Source organism: Salvia miltiorrhiza, chromosome 6, assembly GCF_028751815.1.
Source record: "Salvia miltiorrhiza cultivar Shanhuang (shh) chromosome 6, IMPLAD_Smil_shh, whole genome shotgun sequence".
In the NCBI taxonomy this organism is placed as follows: domain Eukaryota; kingdom Viridiplantae; phylum Streptophyta; class Magnoliopsida; order Lamiales; family Lamiaceae; genus Salvia; species Salvia miltiorrhiza.
The window spans coordinates 25,207,168-25,233,948 of NC_080392.1; the positions used below are offsets into that span (position 1 = coordinate 25,207,168).

At 39.3% G+C, this 26,781-nt stretch overlaps 1 protein-coding gene across 1 annotated transcript; it reads left to right on the top strand.

The window, feature by feature from the left end:
* The first annotated feature begins 18,611 nt into the window (after positions 1–18,611).
* LOC130990677 (uncharacterized) lies at positions 18,612–19,481 on the top strand. Its single transcript, XM_057914900.1, has one exon. It carries the CDS (start codon positions 18,612–18,614, stop codon positions 19,479–19,481), a length of 870 nt encoding a protein of 289 aa, XP_057770883.1.
* The last annotated feature ends 7,300 nt before the right edge of the window (positions 19,482–26,781 follow it).

Below are 26,781 nucleotides of genomic sequence, written 5' to 3' on the forward strand. Positions count from 1 at the left end.
CATAAGTAGCAAAATTTTTAATTTTCGTAATTTGGATATTTATACAACGAAGTCATACGCGTTCTACATAAAATTCATATATTTACATACGATTTCTCTAAGATTAAATCTAAATCGTTAGATTATAGGTAGATCAATGGTGTAAAGCTATTCCTATTTTACACTATAAGACTTGTTTTTGTCTAGACTCCCTTTAATTAGGGCTAAAATAAGTACACTTCATAAGATATAAAATAAGAATAATTTTCAGCCCTTCGATCATCAAGATCTACGGTTGATTCATCATCCTGATGGATGAATTCATGGTCCTGAGTTTGAATCTCAAAGGTAGCAAAAATTTATTTTTCGCAATTCATACCATTATACAACGAATTCATACGTGTTATACATAAAATTCATACATTTTTCTTAATTCTTATTTCTTATTTTAAGAGGTGCTCTTACGGTAGCCCTTCCATATATATATATATATATATATATATATATATATATATATATGTGTATGTATATAAGAAATCATATAGATCCATTAACTTGTAACACCCTAACCTAATTAAAGTGTTAAACTTATATTTAAATAAAATATTTAATGTGAAAATCATAAAATATTTTAAATAAAACTAACCTTTAAATAAAAATCTTGAATTAAAACCAACAAGCAACATCTTTGTTCTAAAACATGACACGGAAAAAGTCATAATAATATTTAACTACTAAGTCGAGAGCTGAGCAAAATATTTAATTAGATGCAAAAAAAATTAAAATATCCCAAAATAACTTGACGGGCCAGTTCTTTTTTCATAAGTTCTGGGGGAGATTGGTGATGCTGTTACGAGCAAGTTTTGAGTGTGCTCAATGGGAAAACTAGTATACGCCACTGGAATAAAATTCTTATTGTTCTTATTCCTAAGATTAAGAAGCCCAAAGTGGTGAAAGATTTCAGACCCATCAGCCTTTGTAACACCTCTTATCACTACAAAAAAACGTACGATTACCGACGGCATTATGCCGTCGGTAATCAGGCACGGCCGCCGGTAAAAATGCTACCGACGGCGTTACCGGCGGCAAATCGCCGTCGCTAATCGGCTCGTCGGTAAAGCCATTACCGACGGCGATCGGCCGCCGCCGGCAATTAACGGCGGCTTCGCCGCCGGTATTTCCGCCGTTGAACGGCGGGAGAGTTGCCGGAAAATTACCGACGGCAAATGCCGTCGCTAATTAGCGGCGGCGCCACCGTCGTCGGTAATTTCCACCGGAGCGCCACCGCCGGAGTTAGTCAAGATATTACCGAGGGCAAAATGCCGTCGGTAATTACCGACGGCAATATGCCGTTACCGACGGCATTTTGCCCTAGGTAATATTTTTTTATTTTTTTATTTTTTATTATTATTTTTTTTTATTTATTTATTTTATTTATTTATTTTATCGTATATCCACAATTTATTTTCGTATTTATACAGTATTGCATAATTTATACGAACTTCCCAGTCGGTCACCCATCTTAGTTGTGCTCTAAGTCAAGCACGCTTAACCTTGAAGTTCTTTTCGAATGATCACCAGTACAGAACACTCGTATTATTGATATATATAGTATCTATTAATTCATTTAAAGTCTACTTCAATATACAATATCATATATATTCATAACCTTAGTATATATCGAGATAATATCCAAAAAATGTTGTTAATTACGGATTGGGCTCGTTTCCGTTCTTATTTTTATATCAGAAAAATATTTATTTATTAATTTATTATTAATTTTCATTTTTTTTTTTTATCAATCTAGTTTATACACCATAAGTATTTTATCAATCTAGTAAGAATCTTGAATTCTTACTAGAAATATTATCTTATATTAGTGATGAGTGAATCACTAATCAAATTAACATTTTTAAGTTATAATTATAAGTTTCTTACTAAGAATCTTCAATTCTTAATAATAATATTAGATTAGTGATGAGTGATGAGTGAATCACTAATCAAATTAACATTCTTAAGTTATAATTATAAGATTCTCACTAAGAATGTTGAATTCTTAGTGATTGATGAGTGAATCACTAATCAAATTAACCTTCTTAAGTTATAATTATAAGATTCTCACTAAGAATCTTGAATTCTTAGTAATAATCTTGGATTAGTGATGATTGATGAGAAAATCACTAAGGTAATTAACATTCTTAAGTTATAATTATAAGATTCTTACTAAGAATCTTGAATTCTTAGTAATAATCTTGGATTAGTGATGATTGATGAGTGAATCACTAATCAAATTAACCTTCTTAAGTTATAATTATAAGATTCTTACTAAGAATATTGAATTCTCAGTAATAATCTTGGATTAGTGATGATTGATGAGTAAATCACTAAGGTAATTAACATTCTTAAGTTATAATTATAAGATTCTTACTAAGAATCTTGAATTCTTAGTAATAATCAATGTTTAAATTTTCACTTGTATTTCAATATATATTTAATTTTAATGTTTTTGTATTATTATCTTTGATCAATTTATTAGATGATAAATGAAAAAAAATAAAAAAAAATAAAAAAAATAAAAAAAATAAAAAAAAAATAAAATTAATTACCGAGGGCATTTGCCGTCGGTAATTGGAATTTGCCGTCGGTAATTACCGACGGCAAAATGCCGTCGGTAATTTTGGCCGGACGACGGTGGTACTATCGCCGGATGGCACCGGTGGTGGTGATTAGCGGCGGCATTTTGCCCTCGGTAATTACCGACGGCAATTGCCGTCGGTAATAAAATAATATATATTTATATTAATATATATTTAAATTAGCGGCGGCGTAACCGCCGCTAATTAGCGGCGGCCGTTTTGCCGTCGGTAATTCGCCGGTAATAGTCAAAAGGCGGGTCGCCGTTTTTGCCGCCGCCGTGCCGCCGTTATCTACCGACGGCAAAATAGCCGCCGGTAATTTTCGCCGGTAAATACGCGTTTTTTTGTAGTGTATAAGATGGTGGCGATAGTTCTTGCTAATTGTCTACGCACAGTTCTCACCTTGGTGATCGATGAATCCCAGAGTGGTTTCATTGGGTCGGCTTATTTCGGATAATATTATTCTGGGGTACGAGTGTATCCATTGGATCAGAAATAAGAAGCTGGGGCAAGATGGCTATGTTGCTGCCAAACTCAATATGAGTAAGGCGTATGATAGAGTTGAATGGCTTTTCTTACGAGCTATGATGGTGGTCCTTCGATTCCCTTTGCATTTGGTGGATTTGGTTATGCAATGTATTGCTATAGTGGAGTTTTCTTTTGTTATTAACAGTAAGGTGTACGGTTCTCTTACCCCCTCGCGGGGATTGCGCCAAGGGTGTCCCCTTTCGTCGTTTCTTTTTGTTATTTGTGCTCAAGGCTTCTCATCTCTCCTCAGAAGTTATGAAAACCAGGGTCTTCTTAGCGGTATTGTTATGGCTCGCTATTGTCCGTCCATTACTAATCTATTTTTTGCGGATGATAGCTTAATTTTTTTCAAGACAGACGAGGAGAGTGCTAGGTGTTTGGGCACGACTCTTCAAAAGTATGCTCAAGCGTCGGGTCAAATTATAAATTTTGAGAAGTCTACCATCTCTTTTAGTCCAAATATGCAGCCCCCTGCCATTGATGTGGTGACGGATATTCTGGGTATTCGCGAGACCGCTGGCCACGCTATGTATTTGGGTCTGCCTACTTTCATCCCTCGACAAAAGAAGTTGCATTTTGATTATTTGAGGGATAAAGTTTTTAAGAAGCTTAATGGATGGGATCATAATTTTTTCTCGACTGGGGGAAAAGAAACTCTTATCAAGTCTGTTATTCAGTCGATCCCAACCTACGCGTTTCCGTATTCCGACGGGTTTATGTATGGATATTGAGAAGGCTTGTGCTCAGTTTTGGTGGGGTTACAATGAGTAGGAGAAAAAGTTACATTGGGCTAAATGGGCTCGTTTGTGTCAGCCAAAATCGAGGGGAGGCGTGGGATTTCGCCAACTTATCCCTTTCAATCAGGTGTTATTAGCCAAACAGGTTTGGTGACTCATAAAACATCCGAACTCTTTTCTAGCCCGGGTTCTTAAGAAATGTTTCTTCTGGGATGAAGATGTTATGACCGCTAAGATTGCAGAAATATTAAACTTAATTAATACTCGATTTTCCCGAGGATCGTCTCTTGGATTATCTTAATTCACAATACATCGATTAAACCTAGCATGCTCCTAATAATTTAAATACTGCACCGAGGAGTTCAGAATACCTGAAGAATTCCTAAGAATTCATCAATTCGTCGCTGAACAGGTCAGCCAACTTCAATCCTTCGTTTGAAGCCTCAAACGTGCTCCAATCGTATTTTTCCCAGATATACGATTTCTTCGTCATCGAGAGAGCTTTCCGTGTCTACTCTTTTCACCTCAATCGGAGTTCTGTAGAAGAAGTTATGATCGTTTTTCCGAAACTGCCAGAACTTGATTTCCTGCGAAAAACTGACTCCAACTCTGATCTTCTGGACTGTGTCCCGCTCAATCCCCAAAGTCGGATGGACGACGATCTTCGAGGATTCCCCGAAAAAAATACCCACTCAACAGTCGCCGCTCAACTTTCACATAAAACCTAACTTGTAATATGAAATTACGTATGTCTATTTTCTGTTCTTAGAGCTGCTCTGTATTTATAATTATAAATACAGGATATGGGCCAGGCTCAGGAATCTTTGGACCAGCCCAGGGATCAAATACAAGGAATAAAGATGGGCCTCAAATGAATTAATTCATATGATAAGCCCAAATCACAATTAATTCATTCCACTAGAATCAATAACGTGTTAGGCCATAAGAGAACCTCGAACGATTCGTTGTGGCGAGCGTTAAACAGAGCAGAGTGCACATAGACATTTTATTGGGTAAATAGTTTGCATTTCATTAAACATTTAAAGCTTAATAACTCAATCATACTTTATACATTTGGAAAGTAAGCCCACCTGGTTAGGCAAAGCCTGAAGATCATAATCACATAAACTCGTCTTGGGAAAGCAGCATTAATCCCCTTGGTCCATAAAGCCTACAAGAAATTCTATTCTTAATATGTCTCCTCAATCTAATCTTAAGTCAGTGTAGTGCTACTTAACATTCTATGATTCATCATGTTGGGAACCTTGTGGAATATCCTAATCTTTGTTTAGATGATACCAAAATCCATAGGTCTTAATTGTAATAGACTAGAACTGTTTGAACTCAAGTGTTAGAGTTCGTTTCTAGTTTAGGTTGCGGTTCTAAAGATTGAAGACTGAAGACTGAAGGACGAAGGATTGAAGACTGAAGACTGAAGTTACCAACTGAAGTATCAGTTGAAGAATCAGTTCGGAAATGATTACTTAATGCGTGCCGCGTGGACTTAGCGGAATGATACTAAAGTCAAGTATCAGTTAAACATTCTTCCTAGGACTGAAGTTCTAAACGTTCAAAGGAAGCAAGTTTTCCAAAAGGACAGCCGCATTAAATGCAGAGATCTCAGGATCATCCCTCTCTGCAGAGGTCATTCCTATTTGGTGGCTACTTTATCAGAGACGTCACATCTCCTGCTCTTCAAGATAGCCGTTCCCACCAAACAAGGAACCTCGAAGATTGAAGCCTCAGCCCAAATTCGAAATGCTCTCCAACGGAAGAAATCTTGAAGACGTTCTCCGCCAACGGATCTATTCAAGACCTCTCCTATAAATAGCGTTCGAGGATCCCTTCAATCTTCACCGATTCAACGACATAAGCTGAAACTCTGCCAAAATAGTTTCTCAGCCTAAAGCTTAACCTCCCCAAAGCTTGAATCGAAGAAGAGAATTCCAAAGCCAAAAATCAGTCACTGCTGATTACACACATTCTCTTAGACCTTAGGCAAACCTCTGTTTACCCAGAAGCCTAGGTCAAACTTGCTCCAAAGAACTTGTTCTTTGAAGTATAGTTGGCAAGTGTTCAAACCTCCTTTCGAGAAGAAAGAGTCGAGTGTTTGAGTGTTTCGGAGTTCAGGAAGGTACTCTGACTCTGAGTGATCTTAGCACGGGTTGTGCTAGGAGTGAGAAATCCGACACGAGTGAAGTGTGGGTACTGAAGAGTGGAATCTTCAGTGGTACGGTTGTGTGCACCCGGCAAGCACACGGTTTGGTTTGCAGTGCACCAATTAAGCACTTGTGGAGTGGATTGTTGGTCTGATCAACCGATCGTGGATGTAGGAAGTATTTTTCGAACCACGTAAAAATCTCTGTGTTATTTACAACTTTCAGTTTTACATTCTTACTTGTGTTGTTTCAATTGATAAACTGAATACTGAATAACTGCAAAGAAAAACCTAAGACTAATAACGTGCTCAACCGAGGCTATTGCGAAACAAAGTTATTTCTGCTGCGTATGATATCAGTCTGACTGATCTATCCTCTGATAGTCAGGAAGAGTGATATCATCTCTGTTTTAGCAAACTCGACTGAAGCCCTTACGTGCATTAGTTAAATTTCAATAACTTAACTGATAACTCCTTACTGAAGAGTTGTTCAGTATCAGTCGTCAACCCTGTTCGGTCAAAACTCATTTCAGTTAACATGTGTCATAGTTTGCTTGTAAAGTTTCGTTTGATTTGTGTTTAAATCAAAAATGGCCCATAGGTGTATTCCCCCCCCCCATACACCTATTCGAGACCCTCCGGACCTAACAATTGGTATCAGAGCAGGTTGTTCACAAGAACACTCTGTTCTGATTAGGTTCTAATTGAACTAGATCCTTTTTCTCAAAGGTCTCGAAAAACTTTTCTCTTTCAAAAAGTGCTTGCTATTTGCTCTATCTGTTGTTATCTGTTCTCTCTTTTTTTATGGAGACTAACTACAGCAGATTATCTTCTCTACCTATGTTTAGTATTGAAAAATACGACATATGTGGTGGACGTCGTATACCACCAAATAATTCCTGCAGAATTATCAAAATAAATTAGTATGATGATAAGCAGGGTCGATCCCACAGAGAGTAGGTAAAATCATTCAATTCCCTAAAATCTATAAAATTGGTGATGCCACCACGCCTTAATTTGGAGAAAATATTAATTAACCTAAGAAAGCAAATTAAATCGAATAAAATAACTTTTGAAATAAATCAATAAAAAGGGTAATTCGGCTCAAATAAATCCACTCTAATTCAACTCTGATCCTCGACGCAATAATTAATTAATCCCTATCAACCAATTAGTTATAGGATACCGTGATACGCACTGACATACCCCAATTCCTACTTACTGTGTCGATAGACAGCTAGATATGCTAGTCTTGTCTATTTCCCTTATTAAAATATAACCTAGCTGGATACGCCAGTCTTAGATTTAATATTCTAATAGCATTAAGGTGAAGGAACCCAATTTATACCAATTATCATAGATACGCTAGTAATAATTAATATACCAATTAATTCCTACTACGAACATGGTAGTTTTGCCACTAATAAGCCCTATTCCAACAATTACGGATTGGAGGTGCTAATTGACTATAATCCAATTAAACCTAAGTTGATCAGACTTAAATAAAATTGGAATTATCTTTAAACCTAGGAATTAATCGAAATTAATAGGAATCAATTTTAAAACCAATTAGGTCTCACAGATCATTAAATTAGAGTTTCATTATTCTCGCCGAATTAAAAGATTTAGCTACTCATGCTTAAAATAAAAACAATCAAATAAATGAAAATAAACATAATTAAAATAACGAACAATACTAAGAAAATAAATTGCAAGAAATTAAATCAAACTTGAACCAATTGAAGAAGAAATCGTCTGCCTCCTTCGAACCAATCCAGCCGCAATTGATGAACCAAATAAACAAGAATTCAAACTAAATAAAACTATGAAAGCAAAGGACTAAAAAAACGTAGGAATCGAGAATTGCATGAAATTAAAGGTTGCATGCATGGAAATCTTAAAGGAAAAAAACGTCTGTAGCATTGAAATTAAAAGCAAAAGTGTATATCTAATTCTCATCAAAGTCAAACATAAAACTTCCTAGTCTAAAAGTGCGGCTACTCTTAAAAAAATAAGAGCCCCATGGAATCAAAAAACTAACAATTAACCTAAGTGGCCGGACACCTCTACTCAAAGTGGGTTTCGGCCCCTTTTTTTAAAACTAAAGCCCAAAAAAGCTTAATTAAAAGAGTATTAGGCTTAAATAAATTACAAGATAATTATTCCAAAGCCCAAATCTCTAATTCTCTCCACAATTTCACCAACTTCTTTCGACAATTCTCGACTTTCACAACTTCTTCCATCCACGAGCATCCATCTCCAATTCATCTAAATCCTGCGCCAAAATGTTACAAACCATGTAAAATCATGTAAAATCATGGCGAAACACCCACCAAACTAAATAGCTAAAATACACACATCAATATGGAAGTTTCGGCTTGAAAGCTTCCTCACCGCCCAACATTGCCGAATGTGGGAAGTCATCACCAACGGACCAATCACCATCACTGAAACCATCAAAAGGGATTGATCCAGCTCGGGATCCATACGATGAGGTCCAGATCAAGCAAAAGACAGACTTCACCACAGAAGAAAGGAAGCAAGATAAGCTAGACAACCTCGCCAAAAGTATCATCTCCGGCACCGTTCCTGACAAGCATGTCATGAAGATCATCAAGTGCAGAACTGCAAAGGAGATGTGGAACATTCTTGAAAGAATGTGCGTAGGTTCCAAGGAAATCAAGGAGAATAAGCTATCCATAGCTTGCCAGAAGTTCGACTCCTTCCTCATGCTCAAGAATGAATCTGTCGAAGAGATGGAACTCAGATTCAATCAAATCCTGAATGAACTTCAATCCATCTCGAAAGACAAGTACAATCAAAGAGAAATCAACTTGAAGATTCTTCGAGCACTGCCACGAGGAGAATGGCAGATCTACTCAGTTGCTCATTAGAATAAGCCTGGATTCAGTCAGCTCCCGACAAACAAGCTTTTCTCTGATCTCTTGGCAAATGAGTTCGACATCCAGAGAAATCTTGGAATCAAGAAGGCTAGAGGATCAGACGAAGATGGTCCATCAACCTCAAGAGGAGCAGCATTGAAAGCTTCAGCAAGAGAAAGCAAGAAGCAAACGAAGGAACCAGCAGAACTTAACCCCGAGGACTTCTTCAGTCAATATGCTTTGTTGACTGAAAGATTCAACAAGATGGAGTCCAAATTCCGCAAGTACAGAAGGTTCCACAAGCAGCACTACAAAGGAAAGGAAAGAGAAAACAACTCCAGAAATTCCACTGATCGAAGCGGAGAAAGGAAGTCAGCCGCTTACGACATCAAAGACATGGAATGCTTTGGATGCAGAAAGAAAGGGCACTTTCGAAATGAATGCCCTGAACTGACTCAATCTGAGCGCAAAGAGCTGAAAGCCAAGAAGGATCACAACTTTACGAAAAAGAAGGCGATGGTTGCTGACGATGCTGAGTCTTCCGAAGACACATCAGAATCATCCGACTTCAACTCTACCAGCTCAGATGATGAGAGCCAAGCCCTGATGACCAATGAAGTTGAAAGTGTGGCTGACAACAGCTACGAAAATGGAATGAATGGCTCAGAGGTAATCTCTCATTCAAAGACTCCTTATACTGATAACTTCCTGATATTTTCAGGAGACCACTCAGAATCTAGAGAAAGCTCAGCCGATGAAACTGACGAGTTCGATCAGCTCATGACTGATCATTGTCAGTTAAGGAAAATGTTCGAAGATCTCCTCAAGCATAATCAGAAAATGGAAAAGGAGATCAATGATGAATGAGCCAAGAATTAGACAATCATCTACTTTTCGGATGAAACTTGTCTTGATCAGCTAGTCATGGAGAACAGTCGATTGGAAGAAAAACTCAGAATCTCCAACTCAAAATGTGACAAAGCATCTCATGAAATCAAGAGGCTCAATCACAAACTGGAAGAAACAATCAAGGACTGCATGATGAAGTCTCCCATGACGAGCAACTTTCCATCAAAAGGCCTTGTTGAAAGCATTGGAGAAAAGGTTGCAGTTGATAAAGGAAAGAATGTCATGATCAATGCAAAGGACGATACTTCTGAAAACACCACATCAAAAGAATCAATAGATCATGATATGAATGAAGTTCGCAAGCGCAAACTGATGGCAAGAACAAATGTTCCACCTCCACGGAGCTACAGACGAGCAAAGGAGGCCCCCAACCAGATCATCCTACTCACAAGACTGGAAAGTAGATTTCAGTCAAAGATTGGGGAAGGAACATCAGGAACCAAGAAGAATCTTCCTCACCAGTCCAGGGGGAAGAACAACCATATCAGTCAGAAATTGAAATCAATTCAGTTTCAGAAAGAGCAACATCCATGGAGACAAAACAATGATGAGTCCAGACGACGACAAGCAACTGGACATCACATGACTCATGTCCCACGACATCAGTCGAGTCTCCATCAGTCTGGAATGACTCGAGTATCTCAAGGAAGATACTTCGACGAGCGAAGAAGACCTCAATAACTTATCCGACAGAACTCCTACAAGAGTGAGGCCTTCAAAAGGAAAGCTCAATAGAAGAATGCTCATGTGCCAACTGACGCGCCAACTACTTCAGTCAGACGACCAGCAAAGCGCAAGAGATCAGCAAAACCAGTTCTGAAGCAGATATGGGTTCCAAAGGGAACTCGAGCTAACATTGAAGGACCCGAATCTTGATTGGGTACCTGAAGTAACTCTTCCTTGCAGGTCAAAAATAGGAAACATAAAAAGAAGGAAGAAGTTAAAGCTTCAATCAGAACATGGTCGAAGCACATGACAGGCTACAAAGAATATCTATCTCAGTATGTTGAGAAAGCTAGATCCAAAGTTGCATTCGGAGACAACTCAATCGGAGAAACAAAAGGCTATGGTGTGCTCAACATGGGTAACGTCAGTATCAGTAATGTTAGCTTTGTTTTTGGTCTTAAACATAATCTGTTGTCTGTGAGTCAATTTTGTGACAGCGGTTTCACAGTAAAAATCAAAAAGGATGAATTCACTGTTAGAAACAATCAAAGAAAGGTAGTTCTGAAAGGATTCAGACAAGGAAGTCTCTACGTCGTTTCATGGGAAGACAGCCCTCCAGAAACGTGTCTCATCAGCAAAAGCAGCTCGGAGCTCAACTGGCTGTGGCACAGGAAACTCAACCACCTCAATTTCAAGACGATCAACAAGCTTGCTAAACATCAACTGGTAGAAGGTCTGCCTTCTATTGTGTTCCAGAAGAAGGAAGAATGTGAAGCATGTCAAAGAGGAAAGCAGATAAGGACGTCATTCAAGTCAAAGTCAGGACACTCCTCTGGAAGAATTCTTCAACTACTTCACATGGATTTGTTTGGTCCAATCTCTCCAAGAAGCTACAACGGTAGAAAGTACACCTTAGTTGTTGTGGATGATTATTCACGATATACTTGGGTTATCTTTCTCTACACCAAGAGAGAGACACTGGTGGAATTGCCAAAGCTGCTGAGAAGACTGAGCGTCGAAAAGGAGGTCAACATCATCAGCATCAGATCAGATCGTGGGACTGAGTTCCTCAATACTGTCATTCGTGAGTATTGTGAGGAACAAGGAATCAGTCATCAAACTTCTGCAGCAAGAACTCCTCAGCAGAACGGAGTTGCAGAAAGAAGAAACAGGTCTTTGAAGGAAGCAGCAAGGACGATGCTAGCCGAATCAAAACTCCCTTTGAAGTTTTGGGCCAAAGCAGTCAACAACGCATGCTACACGCAGAATCGCTCCTTCTTCACTCAAAGACATGGAAAGACTCCATACGAGCTATGGAAGAACAGGAAGCCTTCAATTGCATATTTTCATGCTTTCGGTTCTAGGTGTTTCATCCACAACAATGATAAGAAGAGGTTAAACACATTTGATAGCAAGGCTGATCCAGGAATCTTTCTTGGATACTCTGGAACAGAACGATCCAGCAAAGCCTTCGAGTGTTTAATTCTCAAACTCTTTGTGTTGAAGAAACACCACATGTTGTCTTTGATGAGTCTACAGATGATTTCAGGGAACAAGAAACTAAAAGATGAGTTGAGAACACTGAAATTTCCAAGGCTGAAATCGACATCACCGAACCTTCTACTGTCTTGGTGTGGGGACCAGAAAAAGATGAAGATACTGAGAAGCTTCAGTATCAGAAGATCAGTCAAAGGTTTGAAGCTCAGACTGGAGCCAATGCAGATGGCATCAGTCAAGGGGGAACTCCAGTTGCTGAAGAACGAGTTGAACTTGCTGAAGCAGCTCCAGCTCAACTCTCCCCTGCTCCAGAAAATGCTCAACACTTCAGAACCATTCTGACTGAAGAAGCCCCACCTTCACCAGAAGAGATCAAGAAGTATCGAAGATGGTTTGAACTCCATCTAAAGGAGAACATCATTGGAGAACCATCAGACGGTGTCAAGACTCGAAGATCAATGTGCAACCTCGTCTTTGATATCAACCAGAACTGCATCAATGAAGATAAGAATTTTAGTTGTTTCTTATCATCTACAGAGCCCAAGGATGTCGAAGAAGCTCTGAAGTCCACTCAATGGGTCATCGCAATGCAAGAAGAACTCAATGAATTCAATCGGAATTCAGTTTGGGAGCTTGTGGATCGACCAGACGATGCAAAGGTGATCGGTTTGAAATGAATTTTCAAAAACAAGAAAGACGAAAAAGGAAATATTGTGAGAAACAAAGCAAGGCTTGTAGCAAAAGGTTACAGTCAAGAAGAAGGTATCGACTACGATGAAACGTTTGCTCCAGTTGCCAGATTGGAAGCAGTCAGACTCTTCTTAGCCTTCACAGCTCACAAAGGTTTCAAGGTACACCAAATGGATGTGAAGTGTGCATTTCTCAATGGAGTGATCACCGATGAAGTCTACGTGGAACAACCTCCAGGCTTTGAGGTTGCAGGACCAGAAAAGGTGTACAAGCTGAAGAAAGCGCTCTATGGCTTGAAGCAAGCTCCAAGAGCATGGTATGATACTCTCTCTGAGTCTCTTGTTGAACAAGGTTTCAAGAAAGGATCTGTGGACAGAACGTTGTTCACTCTCAAAGAAGGAGAAGATCTCTTGCTTGTTCAAATTTATGTCGATGACATAATTTTCGGATCCAAATCCGAACGCATGTGCAAGAAGTTTGCTGACATCATGACCAACAAATTCCAGATGTCCATGATGGGATAAATGAATTTCTTTCTAGGATTGCAAGTCAAGCAGACCAGCAAAGGAATACTGATCAATCAGTCCAAGTATGCCAAGGAACTGATAGCCAAGTTCGGTATTCAGCACATGAAATCAGTCAAGATCCCAATGAATATAAACTGGAAAGTGGATCCAGGATCAGAAGGAAAATCTGTATCTTCAACCAAGTATAGAGAAATCATTGGATCATTGTTGTATTTGACTGCGAGTAGACCAGATATCTCATATGCAGTCGGGGTTTGTGCAAGATATTAGTCAGATCCAAAGGAAGCTCATTTGGATGCAGCAAAGCGAATTCTGCTATATCTCAAAGGCACACCCAATCTAGGATTCTGGTACCCAGCAGACGACGACTACAAGCTCACCGGATATTCAGACTCAAATTTTGCAGGATTCAAAATTGATCGCAAATCAACCTCCGGAACCTGTCAATTCTTAGGCAACAAGCTTATCTCATGGTTTTCAAAGAAGCAGACTTCAGTCGCCACCTCCACAACTGAAGCTGAATATGTTGCTGCCGGAAGCTGCTGTTCACAACTCCTATGGTTAGTCCAACAGTTGAAGGACTATGGGATAGACGAAAAGGAAGTCCCAATCTATTGCGACAGCTCCAGTGCTATTGCAATCTCCCAGAATCCAGTTCATCACACCAGAGTCAAGCACATTGCTATTCGACATCACTTCATTCGTGATCATGTCGAAAAGAAGGATATCTCTGTTGAATGGATTCCAACTGCTGTTCAGAGAGCGGACTTGCTGACCAAGGCTCTTCCAGAAGAAAGGTTCAACGATCTGTGTGGAAGTATCGACCTCATCAACCCAGAAGAGTGATGATGTGTTTGAAGATCTTCTCAAACAGTCATGCAGACTGGTGGTCAATCAACTGCTGTTCTACGACCGCTGACGTGGAAAGCAATGAAGACAAGCGCTCATCTGAAGAGAAGTCATCCTGATAAATCAACCAGGATCAAGTGGTATCGACTGACTACAATGATCAGTCGATCAATAAGTATTTTTAAGCTTGCTATTTAAAATCAATTATATCAGTTAAGAGTGTTGTGTTCAAAATCTTTTTCTAACTGATCAGTTTTTTTCTAAGTCTTTAACTGATTGTTGGAAATGAAATATCCGAGAAGGACAAGTTTTTTTTAAAAAGGGAAAATTCAGTGATTCGATTAAAATTGTCCTGATCTTTTCTAAAAATCTTTCCAACCTTTTGCCTTTGTGATCAAATTTCTTGAGAACCTCATTGACATGGCATAATGCAATGATATCTCTCACCTTTTGAAGCTTCCGTCCCCTACAGTGACGGCGGACGTGAATTTTTACTTCAAAAACATTTTAGGCACAGTTTTTGAAAAACTTTTCATCTTCTCACTTGGTAAAATTTGTCTATTTATACCATGATGTCTTCACATATTTTCTGCATCAACTAATGAGAAAATTTTCCAATCTTTCAATCTTTCAAAAGTTTGCAGAGAAAATTTGTTCCGACAAACGGAAAAATCAATGACTGCAAAGTCATGGAGTGGGAGAATGACGCTCACATACTTGGTCTTCACTGGACCCTTCCACTGGATCTCAACGTCTCTCCGACGTCAAAGTTTGCTCTACCCTCACTTGTATCCAGCGAAGCGAGTGTTTTCCATCCTCATGCCCGGACCATACGGTTTGAAGTACCTGTCTCAAGAAGACGGACTTCACCTGTTTCTCAGGCGAGCTTCTCACCTTTTTGTGAAGCTTCCGTGTGGTGCAACAACAATGAGCAAGAGCTCGTTGTCAACCGGCGCAACGTCGACAGTGCTAGTCCTCACGACTACCACTGATTCGATTTTTCATCCTCACATTTTCTTTCCTACATGTATGACGAGCCACGATTTGATCTAATTCTTTCATCAACAGCTCGCCATGCATTTCCTTCATTTTCCTTTCCCCCTTCTCGAACTCCTCTTTCCCATCTTTCCTTGTCTCTCTACCTCTCCCTTAGGTTTGTATGCATAGCCGCATTACATGAATATCTCAAAAATGCTATGCATACTTTCCTTTCCTTCACACTGCTATTCTCCATCTCTCCGTCTCCTTCACTTCTCCGTCTCCCTTCTCATCTGTCCACCTCTCCACTGGCGTCCTCTTTCTTCTGCATCTCGGGACTCTTCCTTTTCTCAAGTCCTCCCACGAGTGCTTGAGAGTCGGAGTTGAAGTCCCATCCGATCATAGCTTCCATCATCAGCTCTCTTTTTGATGTTGCCAAAAAGAGGGAAAGTAGGAAGTCAGAGGAAAACCTTCTCGAAATGTTTTTTCCCTGCATCTTCTTTCTTGACTGAAGATGGGATAGCAAAAGGATCACCAGAAGTTGTAAGGATGACGTTCCAGTAAAGACCTCAAATCAACGGAAAACAAGTGAGAGTGGAACAAGCTTAGGAACACGAAGACAGAAGATGAAGAACAAGAAGTTCAAGGCGCAGCGAAGCATACTGCTGGAGTCTCCATGGGTTTCCCATGATGTTTTTGTTTTTATTTTTACTCCAATGTAAGTCTTGCTCTGTACCTCGACTGATGGCTTATCAGTCGCACTATTAATGAAAAGAACTTCTTTTTTATCTCAACCTGAAGACAATGACTCCTTGTCCATGCTCTGATTAATGTTTTACTGTCTTCTCCCTGTTCTGTTTTAGAACTGTTGCGTTCTTAACTCTAAGTACAAGTTTTTAGGTTCTATTGTTAAGGGAGAACTGTATTCACCCCGGTTTTAGAACTTGTGCTCTGAGTTCAGTCTTTTTGTTTGTCTAGAACTGCTGTATGGTTTTGGCATCATCAAAAAGGAGGAAATTGTTGGGAACCTTGTGGCATATCCTAATCCTTGTTTCGATGATACCAAAATCCATAGGTCTTAATAGTAATAGACTAGAACTGTTTGAACTCAAGTGTTATAGTTCGTTTCTAGTTTAGGTTGCGGTTCTGAAGACTAAAGACTGCAGACTGAAGGACGAAGGATTGAAGACTGAAGACTGAAGTTACCAACTGAAGTATCAGTTGAAGAATCAGTTTGGAACTGATTACTTAATACGTGCCGTGTGGACTCAGCGGACTGATACTAAAGTCAAGTATCAGTTAAACATTCTTCTTAGGACTGAAGTTCTAAACGTTCCAAGGAAGCCAAGTTCTCCAAAAGGACAGCCGCATTAAATGCAGAGTACTCAGGATCATCCCTCTCTGTAGAGGTCATTCCTATTTGGTGGCTACTTTATCAGAGACGTCACATCTCCTGCTCTTCAAGATAGCCGTTCCCACCAAACAAGGAACCTTGAAGATTGAAGCCTCAGCCCAAATTCGAAATGCTCTCCAACGGAAGAAATCTTGAAGGCGTTCTCCGCCAACGGATCTATTCAAGACCTCTCCTATAAATAGCGTTCGAGGATCACTTCAATCTTCACCGATTCAACGACATAAGCTGAAACTCTGCCAAAATAGTTTCTCAGCCTAAAGCTTAACCTCCCCAAAGCTTGAATCGAAGAAGAGAATTCTAAAGCCAAAAATTAGTCACTGCTAATTACACACATTCTCTAATACCTTAGACAAACCTCTGTTTACCCAGAAGCCTAGGTCAAACTTGCTCCAAAGAACTTGTTCTTTGAAGTATAGTTGGCAAGTGTTCAAACCTTCTTTCGAGAAGAAAGAGTCGAGTGTTTGAGTGTTTCGGAGTTCAGGAAGGTACTCTGACTCTGAGTGATCTTAGCACGGGTTGTGCTAGGAGTGAGAAATCCGACACGAGTGAAGTGTGGGTACTGAAGAGTGGAATCTTCAGTGGTACGGTTGTGTGCACCCGACAAGCACACGGTTTGGTTTGCAGTGCACCAGTTAAGCACTTGTGGAGTGGATTGTTGGTCTGATCAACAGACCGTGGATGTAGGAAGTGTTTTCCGAACCACGTAAAAATCTCTGTGTTATTTACAGCTTTCAGTTTTACATTCTTACTTGTGTTGTTTCAATTGATAAACTGAATACTGAATAACTGCAAAGAGAAACTTAAGACTAACAACGTGCTCAACCGAGGCTATTGCAAAATAAAGTTATTTCCGCTGCGTATGATATCAGTCTGACTGATCTATCCCTTGATAGTCAGGAAGAGTGATATCATCTCTGTTTTAGCAAACTCGACTGAAGCCCTTATGTGCATCAGTTAAGTTTCAGTAAGTAACTTAACTTATAACTCCTTAGTGAAGAGTTGTTCAGTATCAGTCGTCAACCCTGTTCGGTCAAAACTCATTTCAGTAAACAGGTGTCATAATTTGCTTGTAAAGTTTCGTTTGATTTGTGTTTAAATCAAAAATAGCCCATAGGTGTATTCCCCCCCCATACACCTATTCGAGACCCTCCGGACCTAACACATCACGCCGGATTTTCAAAGTTTAATAATATATATTGAAAGCTAACTTCTTGAGTTAAGGACACCAACAATATCCTTACTCAATTTTCTTAAATAATTGGATTTATAAACAGAACCAATTAAATCATGAATACTTTCATTTGCAAAATATATAATGCAAATCATTTCATGCTCAACTCATATAGTAAGTAATCATACTTAATATATGCACATAATAATAATATAATATTATTATGCAAATCAGGCATTAAAATAATTAATTACTTGGGCGTAAATCTTTAGTCCAATCAAAGAGATTAATTGGCAGCCCAATGATATATTAAAATTAGGGCCCAATATTATAAATAAGCATCCCATTTAATAATAATTCAGAGGCCCAATTGGAAAATAATTGAAGGGCCCAAACCTAATTAAACCTAAGACAACTCCGAATGGTGACATTTGGGGAGAGTCACCCACAAAAGACAAAATGGAGTGATAAAAAAAATTGCAAAGTCATGAAAATAGCTTGACCTGGGGGATCTGCCGCCCCAAAGTCACGCCATTCCACATTTTCTCTTTCATGCCACTTGTCAAGTTTTGAGTGGTGGATGAAATATTTGAATAAATAAAATTGTATAATGTTTTTTCTTTATAAAAAATATATTAAAATTATATTAAAATTTTTCTTATTTTTTGCTCTATAAATAGAGCCTAACTTCACTATATTTTTACACCCAAATAAAAACTCTCTCTTTCTTCATTTCACTATATTTTCATTATGGATCCAAATTATCCCAATTATTATTATCCAAATTCTCAAAATCATCAAAACTCCCAAGATTATCCTAATCCTCAAGATTCTGCAAATTTTTCATCTTATCCGACTCCTCCTTTTTTTCCAAATTTCGAAAATCAACCAAATTCTCAATTTTATGAATCTCAATTTTCTCCAAATCTAAGTCCGATTCCTACATCTCAAAGAATTTCCACACCAGAAAATGTCTCCCGTAATTTGTTTATGGGTGTTCAACAACGCCCAAACAAAAATCATAAAGGGGCAAAAAATGTAGCTTGGTGTGTGAAGGAAGAGGTTGCCCTTATGTCATCTTGGATCTATGCTAGCGAAGATAACATTCGAGGAAAAAATCAAAGAGGGGAATCGCTTTGGGCACGTGTTCATAAATTGTATCACAACACCCAAGCAGAAAATCCAAATGAGCTCAACGAACGAAACATTGAATCGATGAAAGGTCGCTGGAAACGTATTAACGAAAATGGAAACAAATGGATTACTGCTTGCAGGGAAGAAAATGCTCGAAGAAGGAGTGGCATGAGCGACAACGATGTTGAGAAAGAAGCTCATTCCATTTACGAAGCAAGTGAAAATAAGTTTCTAGACTTGGTTGTATTTAATGAAGTTATGAGTATACATCCCAAGTGGAATGTTCATGATACCACCCATGTTTTCCGTCGTCAAAGTGAAGATGTTGATGACCAGGAAAGTGGTGGCAGTTCGAAAAGATCAAAGACTTCGGAAGATGGGGGATTTTCTATCCCTTCTAATCCAGAAACTCCAACATCTGAACAGTCAACTGCGACTCGTCCCATTGGAAGAGATAAGGCAAAAAGGAAAGGAAAAGGTAAGGTCTCACAATCTGAATCTACTCATGAATCTGCTGTTGCTGCAGAACTTCGTGTAATGAGACTCACTAGAGATACCAAAGCTGAGTTAATAAAGACTCGAATCGAACTGGAGCGCGAGAAGTTGCAAAGAAACGCAATGAAGATGAAAGAAAAAATGCTGCTTCAATTGTTGGCGAAAGATCACTTATCTCCAGAAGACGAAGAGATGAAACGTCAACTAACTAAAATTGTGTTTGGAGAGTGAATGTATTTTAATCATGTGCTTTCTATGTAATTTTAGTTTATGTACTTTTTTTGTGTGCTTTTAATTTGTGTGCTTTCTATTTGTCTGATTTTAGTTTTCGTAAATTGTGTTATGTACTTGTTTTATGTTTAATTAATGAAAAAGTATATTTCATGTAAACTTGAATAGCATTGGATCTGTTAGGTTCCCAAAGCATTTGACCAATTCTGACAAAGCTTTAAGTGCAGTCACATGCACTTGTCATTTTTTCCTATCCACATGCACTTGTCATTTCATGTAAACTTGAATAGCATTGGATCCGTTAGGTTCCCAAAGCATTTGACAAATTCTGACAAAGCTTTAAGTGCAGTCACATGCACTTGTCATTTCATGTAAACTTGAATAACATTGGATCCGTTAGGTTCCCAAAGCATTTGACCAATTCTGACAAAGCTTTAAGTGCAGTCACATGTACTTGTTATCCCACTTTTCAATATTAGTCTATAAATGCCAGATGAAACACATCTCAATAAAACACAAACACATCTCACTCTTTGCTCAAGTATACCTTCACCCTATTATTTTTCCATTTCTCATACAAATATATCTGTGAATGAAAACTCTTCAGTTGATTCAGACTCAAGTTCTGATGTTTCCCATTCCAATGAACTTGATGAATGGGAAGAACAAGTTTATCAACAAAATCGTCAACTTGATAGCATCATCCAAAATATGATCATAAACAATCATAATCTGATTGTAGGAAATCAAATTCCAACAGCCAATAGGAGATATTGTGATAGGGAACGCGAGTTTGGTGCAGAGCGTTTGATCAACGACTACTTCAGTGACAGCCCAACGTATACTCCAGAAATCTTCCGGCAGAGATTTCGCATGCAGAAATCGCTATTCATTTGAATAGTGGAAGCTGTTACTGCTAATGATGAGTTTTTTCAATAGAGATGAGATGCCACCGACAGAGTAGGTCTTTCATTATTGTAGAAATGTACTGGAGCCATGAGGGTGTTGGCGTATGGGAAATCTTCCGATGTTGTCGATGAGTATCTGCGAATGAGTTCATCTTCTATAAGAGATGCTTTAGTCCATTTTGTGGAAGGTGTTATATCTTGCTTCGGTGGTACGTATCTCAGAAGGCCTAATGAACAAGATTTGGCAAGGCTGCTCTATGTTGGAGAACAACGTGGTTTCCCAGGCATGATAGGCAGTATTGATTGCATGCATTAGGAGTGGAAAAATTGTCCTAATGCATAGGCCGGCTAATATACTGGGAGAAGTGGAAAACCAACGATCATTTTGGAAGCTGTTGCTTCATACGACTTGTTGATATGGCATGCATTCTTTGGAACACCAGGTTCGTGTAATGATATTAATGTACTCCATCGATCTCCTATTTTTAATGATGTCTTAGAAGGTCGAGCACCAAAGGTTAATTACGTAGTGAATGGCCGTCATTATGATATGACATATTATTTAACTGATGGTATATACCCTTCATGGGCTGTATTTGTCAAGTCAATTACTTCCCCACAGATCCGTAAACATAAGTTGTTCGCTCAACACTAAGAGTCTGTCCGAAAAGATGTTGAGCGAGCATTTGGAGTCCTACAAGCTCGATTTACATTTCTACGACGCCCATGTCTTGTTTGGGACAAAGTTTTGATGGGAAAAATTATGATGGCTTGTATAATCATGCATAATATGATAGTCGAGGATGAACGAGATTGTTGGATTTGTATACTGAAAGCAAGAATATTTTATGCTTGTATACAATGATTCCTATGTTCACTATTTAATCTCCTATCTGATTGTGTTCATGATTGCACATGTATGTCCCTTATCTCTTTATAAGTAGATTATATGGTGTGTTGTAGATCACAGAAGATCATATAATTGGAATAACCTTAAGAGATATAAAAATGATCACAGCCGAGATGACTTCAGGACGAGTCATTGGTTTAGGCTGCGGTATAGATGGAAGTAGTTTATCTTGACTACTTGTCTATACTAGTACGACATAACGTATTGATAGGACCACAGTGAGATGTATTCTTCTATCTGACTTAAGTGAAGAATCAAAGATCTCGGTAACTTATAAGATCTTAATACTAATAAGATTTCAAATATATATGTTGATTCGTATATCAGTTTCGGAAGAACGACCATAACTTCCTCCACAGAACTCTGATTCAGGCGAAACAGGCGGCCACGGAAGCTCCCTCGAAGATGAAGAAGTCGTATTTCTGGACAAAATACGATTTGAGGACGTTTGAGGCTTCAAACGAAGGCTTGAAGCTGACTGGTCTGTTCAGCTGCGAGTTTTGACGAATTCTTCTGAATTCTTCAGGTATTTCTGAACTCCAACGTGCAGCACTTAAATTCATAGGAGCATGTTAGGGATTAATCGTTGTATGATAAATTAATAATAATCCAAGAAACGATCATCGGGCAATTAGAGTATTAATTCAGTTTAATATTCCTTCAATTGGTATCAGAGCCCAGGATTAATTTCTTGGCTCTATTATTAATTTATGTACGATTAATAATATGCGTTATTTTTACTGCTGCTGTTCTTCGTGGTCTGTTGATTCGTGGGGTACGTCGTTTTGACGTTGTAATCGTTTTTCACCACGAGAAAATTTGTGGTTAGATTAGGATTTCAAATTGTATTTATTTTTCCATTGTAATCTGTAAAAATTGCAAAATGAGACGAAGACGACGACGAATCAACATCGAATGAACGGAGGTTGGAGAGCCGGGAGACGGCGGGCACCGAGGGCACGAAGGGCTGCGCACTGAGTGAGCCCCGTGCGCCACGGCGCGCGCACAAACTCCTGGGCTGGATGGCTGCTGGCGGACCGAGGGCAGACGGGGCCGCTGTTGCGTGCGCCGTTAAGGGTTGCGCGTGCGTGTGTGCTTGCACACTGCATGCTGCGCGCCCGGTCCGGTGCCGTGCGGATGCTGCTGCTCTCGGTGCTGGGTACTGCCGTGGCTGGTTAGGCGAGGCGAGGCGAGGCAGGACAGGCGGTAAGCAGGGGCTGCGCGCGCCGAGGGCTGCGCGTGCGCGCGCTGCGTGCTGCGCGCCCGGTCAGGCGTTGCGCTGCCGCTGCTGTCTCCGAGACCGCCGAGACCAGGTGCTGCTGCTGCTGCTGCTGCGCGCTGGGCAGGCTGCTGCTCGCGCCGGGGAGGATGCTGCTCGCGCCGGAAAGCTGCTGCCGCGCCGGGCAGGCTGCTGCCGCGTCGGGTAGGCTGCTGTCGCGCCGGGCTGCTGCTGCCGAGTCCGTCTGGCTGCTGTCAAGCGGCGGCGGCGCCGGCGCCTAGGGGGTCTCAAACCCTAGGTGGCGCGATTCTCAAACCCACCCTAATTTCAAAGACGGGCTTGATGGAGCTGTTCGGGCCGAGTTTTACATTTGTTTTTAAAATGTACTCCCTCCGTCCGTCAAAAGTGGACCACTTTTACTATATCGGGCGTCCGCAAAGAGTATACCACTTTCCTTTTATGGAAATGGTCCCACCATCCACTTTAATCTTTTATCCTTACAAACACTCTTTATTTACAAAAAAACCACCACAAATTCAATCTCAACCACACATCTCATAAAGTGGTGGGACCCTTTCTCAACTACATCAAAATTATCACTAATTTTATTAAATCCCGTGTCCAGCCAAAGTGGTCTACTTTTGACGGACGGAGGGAGTAATAGATTAGTATTGGGATTCCACGAATGGGTCACGAAGAACTTTATTCTTTTATTCTGTTCTTTACATGTCGTGGTGTTAATCCTTTATGCTCTATGCATGTTGTTTTTGTCTTTGCTTGTTAATATGTGTTTATTAACTGCGCTTAGACAAGCATGCTAGGTTTATCGTTTTCTTAAGCATGTTTTAGAATTCTGCGAGCATGTTTTACATGTTGCGTTCTAGATGAGCATGTTTAGGATTATGTGTTGAGCATGATCAAACCTTTTGAAAGAAAAAGACTATGCTATTAATAATTTTATAGATGATTAAAAATTATTTAAACTCTCCACAAACGGTCTCAAGACAAAGTGATTGACAATGTGAGTAAACGTCCACACGATCGTGGCTTACTTCATATTTGATTTCACAAGTTTGTTAAGTTGAGATTTCTATTAAAAATATTTAAATCCATTTAAGTAGTGGGAGTTATGCGGTAAACGTCCACACGATCGTGGCTTACTCGTATAATTTTTTCACGAGTACTTTAGAGGATGGAATTAAATAAGATAACTAAGAAATTAAATTGAATGCGACATGGTCCTAGTGTGTATGTCAAATTCGAGAATTTAATTTCAAAGTTAGATTGTGGTTATTGTTTAATAATTTTTATTCTTAAAATTATATAGACCTCCACATGCGGTCTCAAGACAAAGTGATTGAGGATGTGAGTAAACGTCCACACGATCGTGGCTTACTTCATGTTCGATTTCACAAGTTTGTTAAGTTGATGTTTCTATTAAAAATATTTAAATCCATTTAAGTAGTGGGAGCTATGCGGTAACCGTCCACACGATCGTGGCTTACTCGCATGATTTTCATAAGTACTTTAGAGGATGGATTTTAAATAAGATAACCAAGAGGTTAAATTGAAAGCGGTATGGTCCTCGTGAGTATGCTAATTTCGAGAATTTAACTATCGAGGTTAAATTGTGGTCGCTGCTTAGATATCATTTCAAGTACAATGTACAACTCCCCATCGGAGTCCCTTCTTGAATATGATATGGTCTAGTTAAGGTCCAACTATTAATTTCCTTTGTCAAAAGGTTAAGTTGACATGGATGGAAATTAAACGACTAGGTAAATAGTCTGGTTGAGGGGTTCATGTGTAAACGTCCACACGATCGTGGCTTACTCATGAGATTCCTTGGGCAGTTGGAGGTTTCATTAATATTGTTTTATCAAAATGTTACAATATTATTGTTACGAATTATGTGCTTTATGTTCGTTACTTTCAAATATGTCTATGTCTCTTACTGTTTATTTATTCTTGCACAAAGTCTTTTAACCGGTCCACATATATAAAATGGAAACGCAGTTTTAGATTTTTATCTTTATCACAAACTAAACACAATTTTTTGTGTTGCCTACTACTCCACGTTCTTATGGTCCGAACAATGAGTCAACTGATGAGAAAAAAAAATTACATAAAAGGTGGCACAAGACGAATAATGTGGCTATATGCTATATTATGAGTATAATGTCATAAACCTTGTAGCTCCAACATCAGGGCATGGACGATGCTATTAGCATCATGTTGAATCTCAAGAAAGTGTTCGGAGAGTCGGACTGAGCTGCTCATTTAAATTTGATGAGAGTAATCTTGTTATTTTTATGAGTGAGCACAGCTCAGTGCACGAGCATGTCATGCAAATTTTGACGGACTTGACTTGCTCAGTGGGAGTATCGACGGTGAGGCAAAAGTCGATATTATCCTGAACTTTCTTCCCAAGTCTTTTAATTAAGAACTTCCGCCTCAACGCTGTTATGAGCAAGAAAGATGATACTCTTTTTGAGTTGTTGAATGCTCTAGTTACAGCTAAGGAAGTTATGGGAAAAAGATGTGCAAACACTTGTTATTGCCAAAGGATGGCCATCTTCTCCGTCAAAAGACGGGAAGAAGAAGGATCCAAGGGGCAAGAAAGACAAGGGAAATAGTGGGAGTAGTGGTGTGATAAGATTGAGTATTGGAGATTTCTTCTTTCAATACTCAAGGCAAAGGTTTAAGGTACTTCACTTGCTATAGTAACTGAGACATGTCAGCTCGTTTTCTACTCAGTTGTGAGTAGTGGATAACGAGAGAAACTGATAATGATTGTTGCACCTTGCATGGCTTTTAGGCTGACAAGGAAGCTGAGAAGTGATGAGATGATTGTCTTCATAGGCAACGTGACTAGAGTCGCAGTTGTTGCAATTGGAGACTTGTCTTTAAGTACTAAAGACATAGTTTTAGTTTTTGAGAGTTCCTTATCATGTTCCAAAATTTTGAATAGATGGATCTTATGTCATTTTTGATAGTGGTGTTTCTATCATAAGAAATGACAAAGTTGTCTATTCTAGTATTTTTGAACATCTCTCTTCATACTATAACTTGTCTACAAAATACCTTTATATTGCATTTACATCATCGAACAAAAGAAAGAGAAAAGTTAAGGCTGATCTCTCATGAAGATCTTACACATATATTGATACCCTAGATTAGGTCACATCTATCTTAACAGGATCCAAAGACTCGTGTCTAAATAGTACATTGGATTCAATCCAGGTTGTACCATTTGGAACCTGCGAATCCTGTATAGAGGAAAAGATGGAGACCGGGTCATTCATGGCAAAGGGGATAAAGAGCCAATAATGTGTTAGGAATGATCTTTTCTGATTCATTATCAGTGTTTGGGATTCCAACCCAGTTTACTACACCGTGTAATCCCTATATAAGATGGTGTGGTGGAGAGAAGAAATAGGTCACTCTTGAAAAAATATGTTCGATGATGAGTTATGCACCTTTGCAATTAGTCCTAAAGAATCAGAAGGTGGTTATTAGCAATGACACACGATTCTTAGAAGTGGACTATGGGAATAATCACTAATCCAAGTCAGATAGTGTGCTTCAAGAAATTGAAGACATTAGACGGGCGATTCCATCACCCAAGCCAAGTGTGCAAGAGTTTTGTACCACAAGACACTGCACGCACTGTTGACACACATGTGCCACCACAGATCCATTGTAGTGGGAGGGTTGTGGGACAACCCGATCGATTTATGTTCTTGGGAAGATCTTTGGATTCAGTCCCCGGTAGTGAATATAAGAGAATCGACCCAGATTCTACTTGGAATTAGTGGGAGACGAGAATGTGGATTCTTGGCACGCCTCAATGGAGCAATCCATTAAGAATATGGGTGTATACTAGAAAAATCTTGCTACCAGGAGGCAGTAAAGCCTTAGGTTGTAAGTGAGTATACAAGATAATGACAAGCCCGAATGAGCAAGGTCGTAGCTTTCGAAGGTAGACTGGTGGCGAAAGATTATGCCCAGTATAAGGGTATAGGTTATGATGATATTTTCGCCAGTGCCATGCTCAGAACATTCGGATCATTTTACCCATAGCAGCTCACTTAAACCATCGAGGTCTGGCAAATGGATGTCATATATATTACCTTGAAAAAGGTAAGGACATCCATGTGCAACAACCTGAAGGTTACGTGAGGGAGGGAGAGAAGTATCTCGTGTCAATCGCTCTCGTGTCATCGGTGATGTGGTTTATCTTGCATTTTATGTAGATAATAT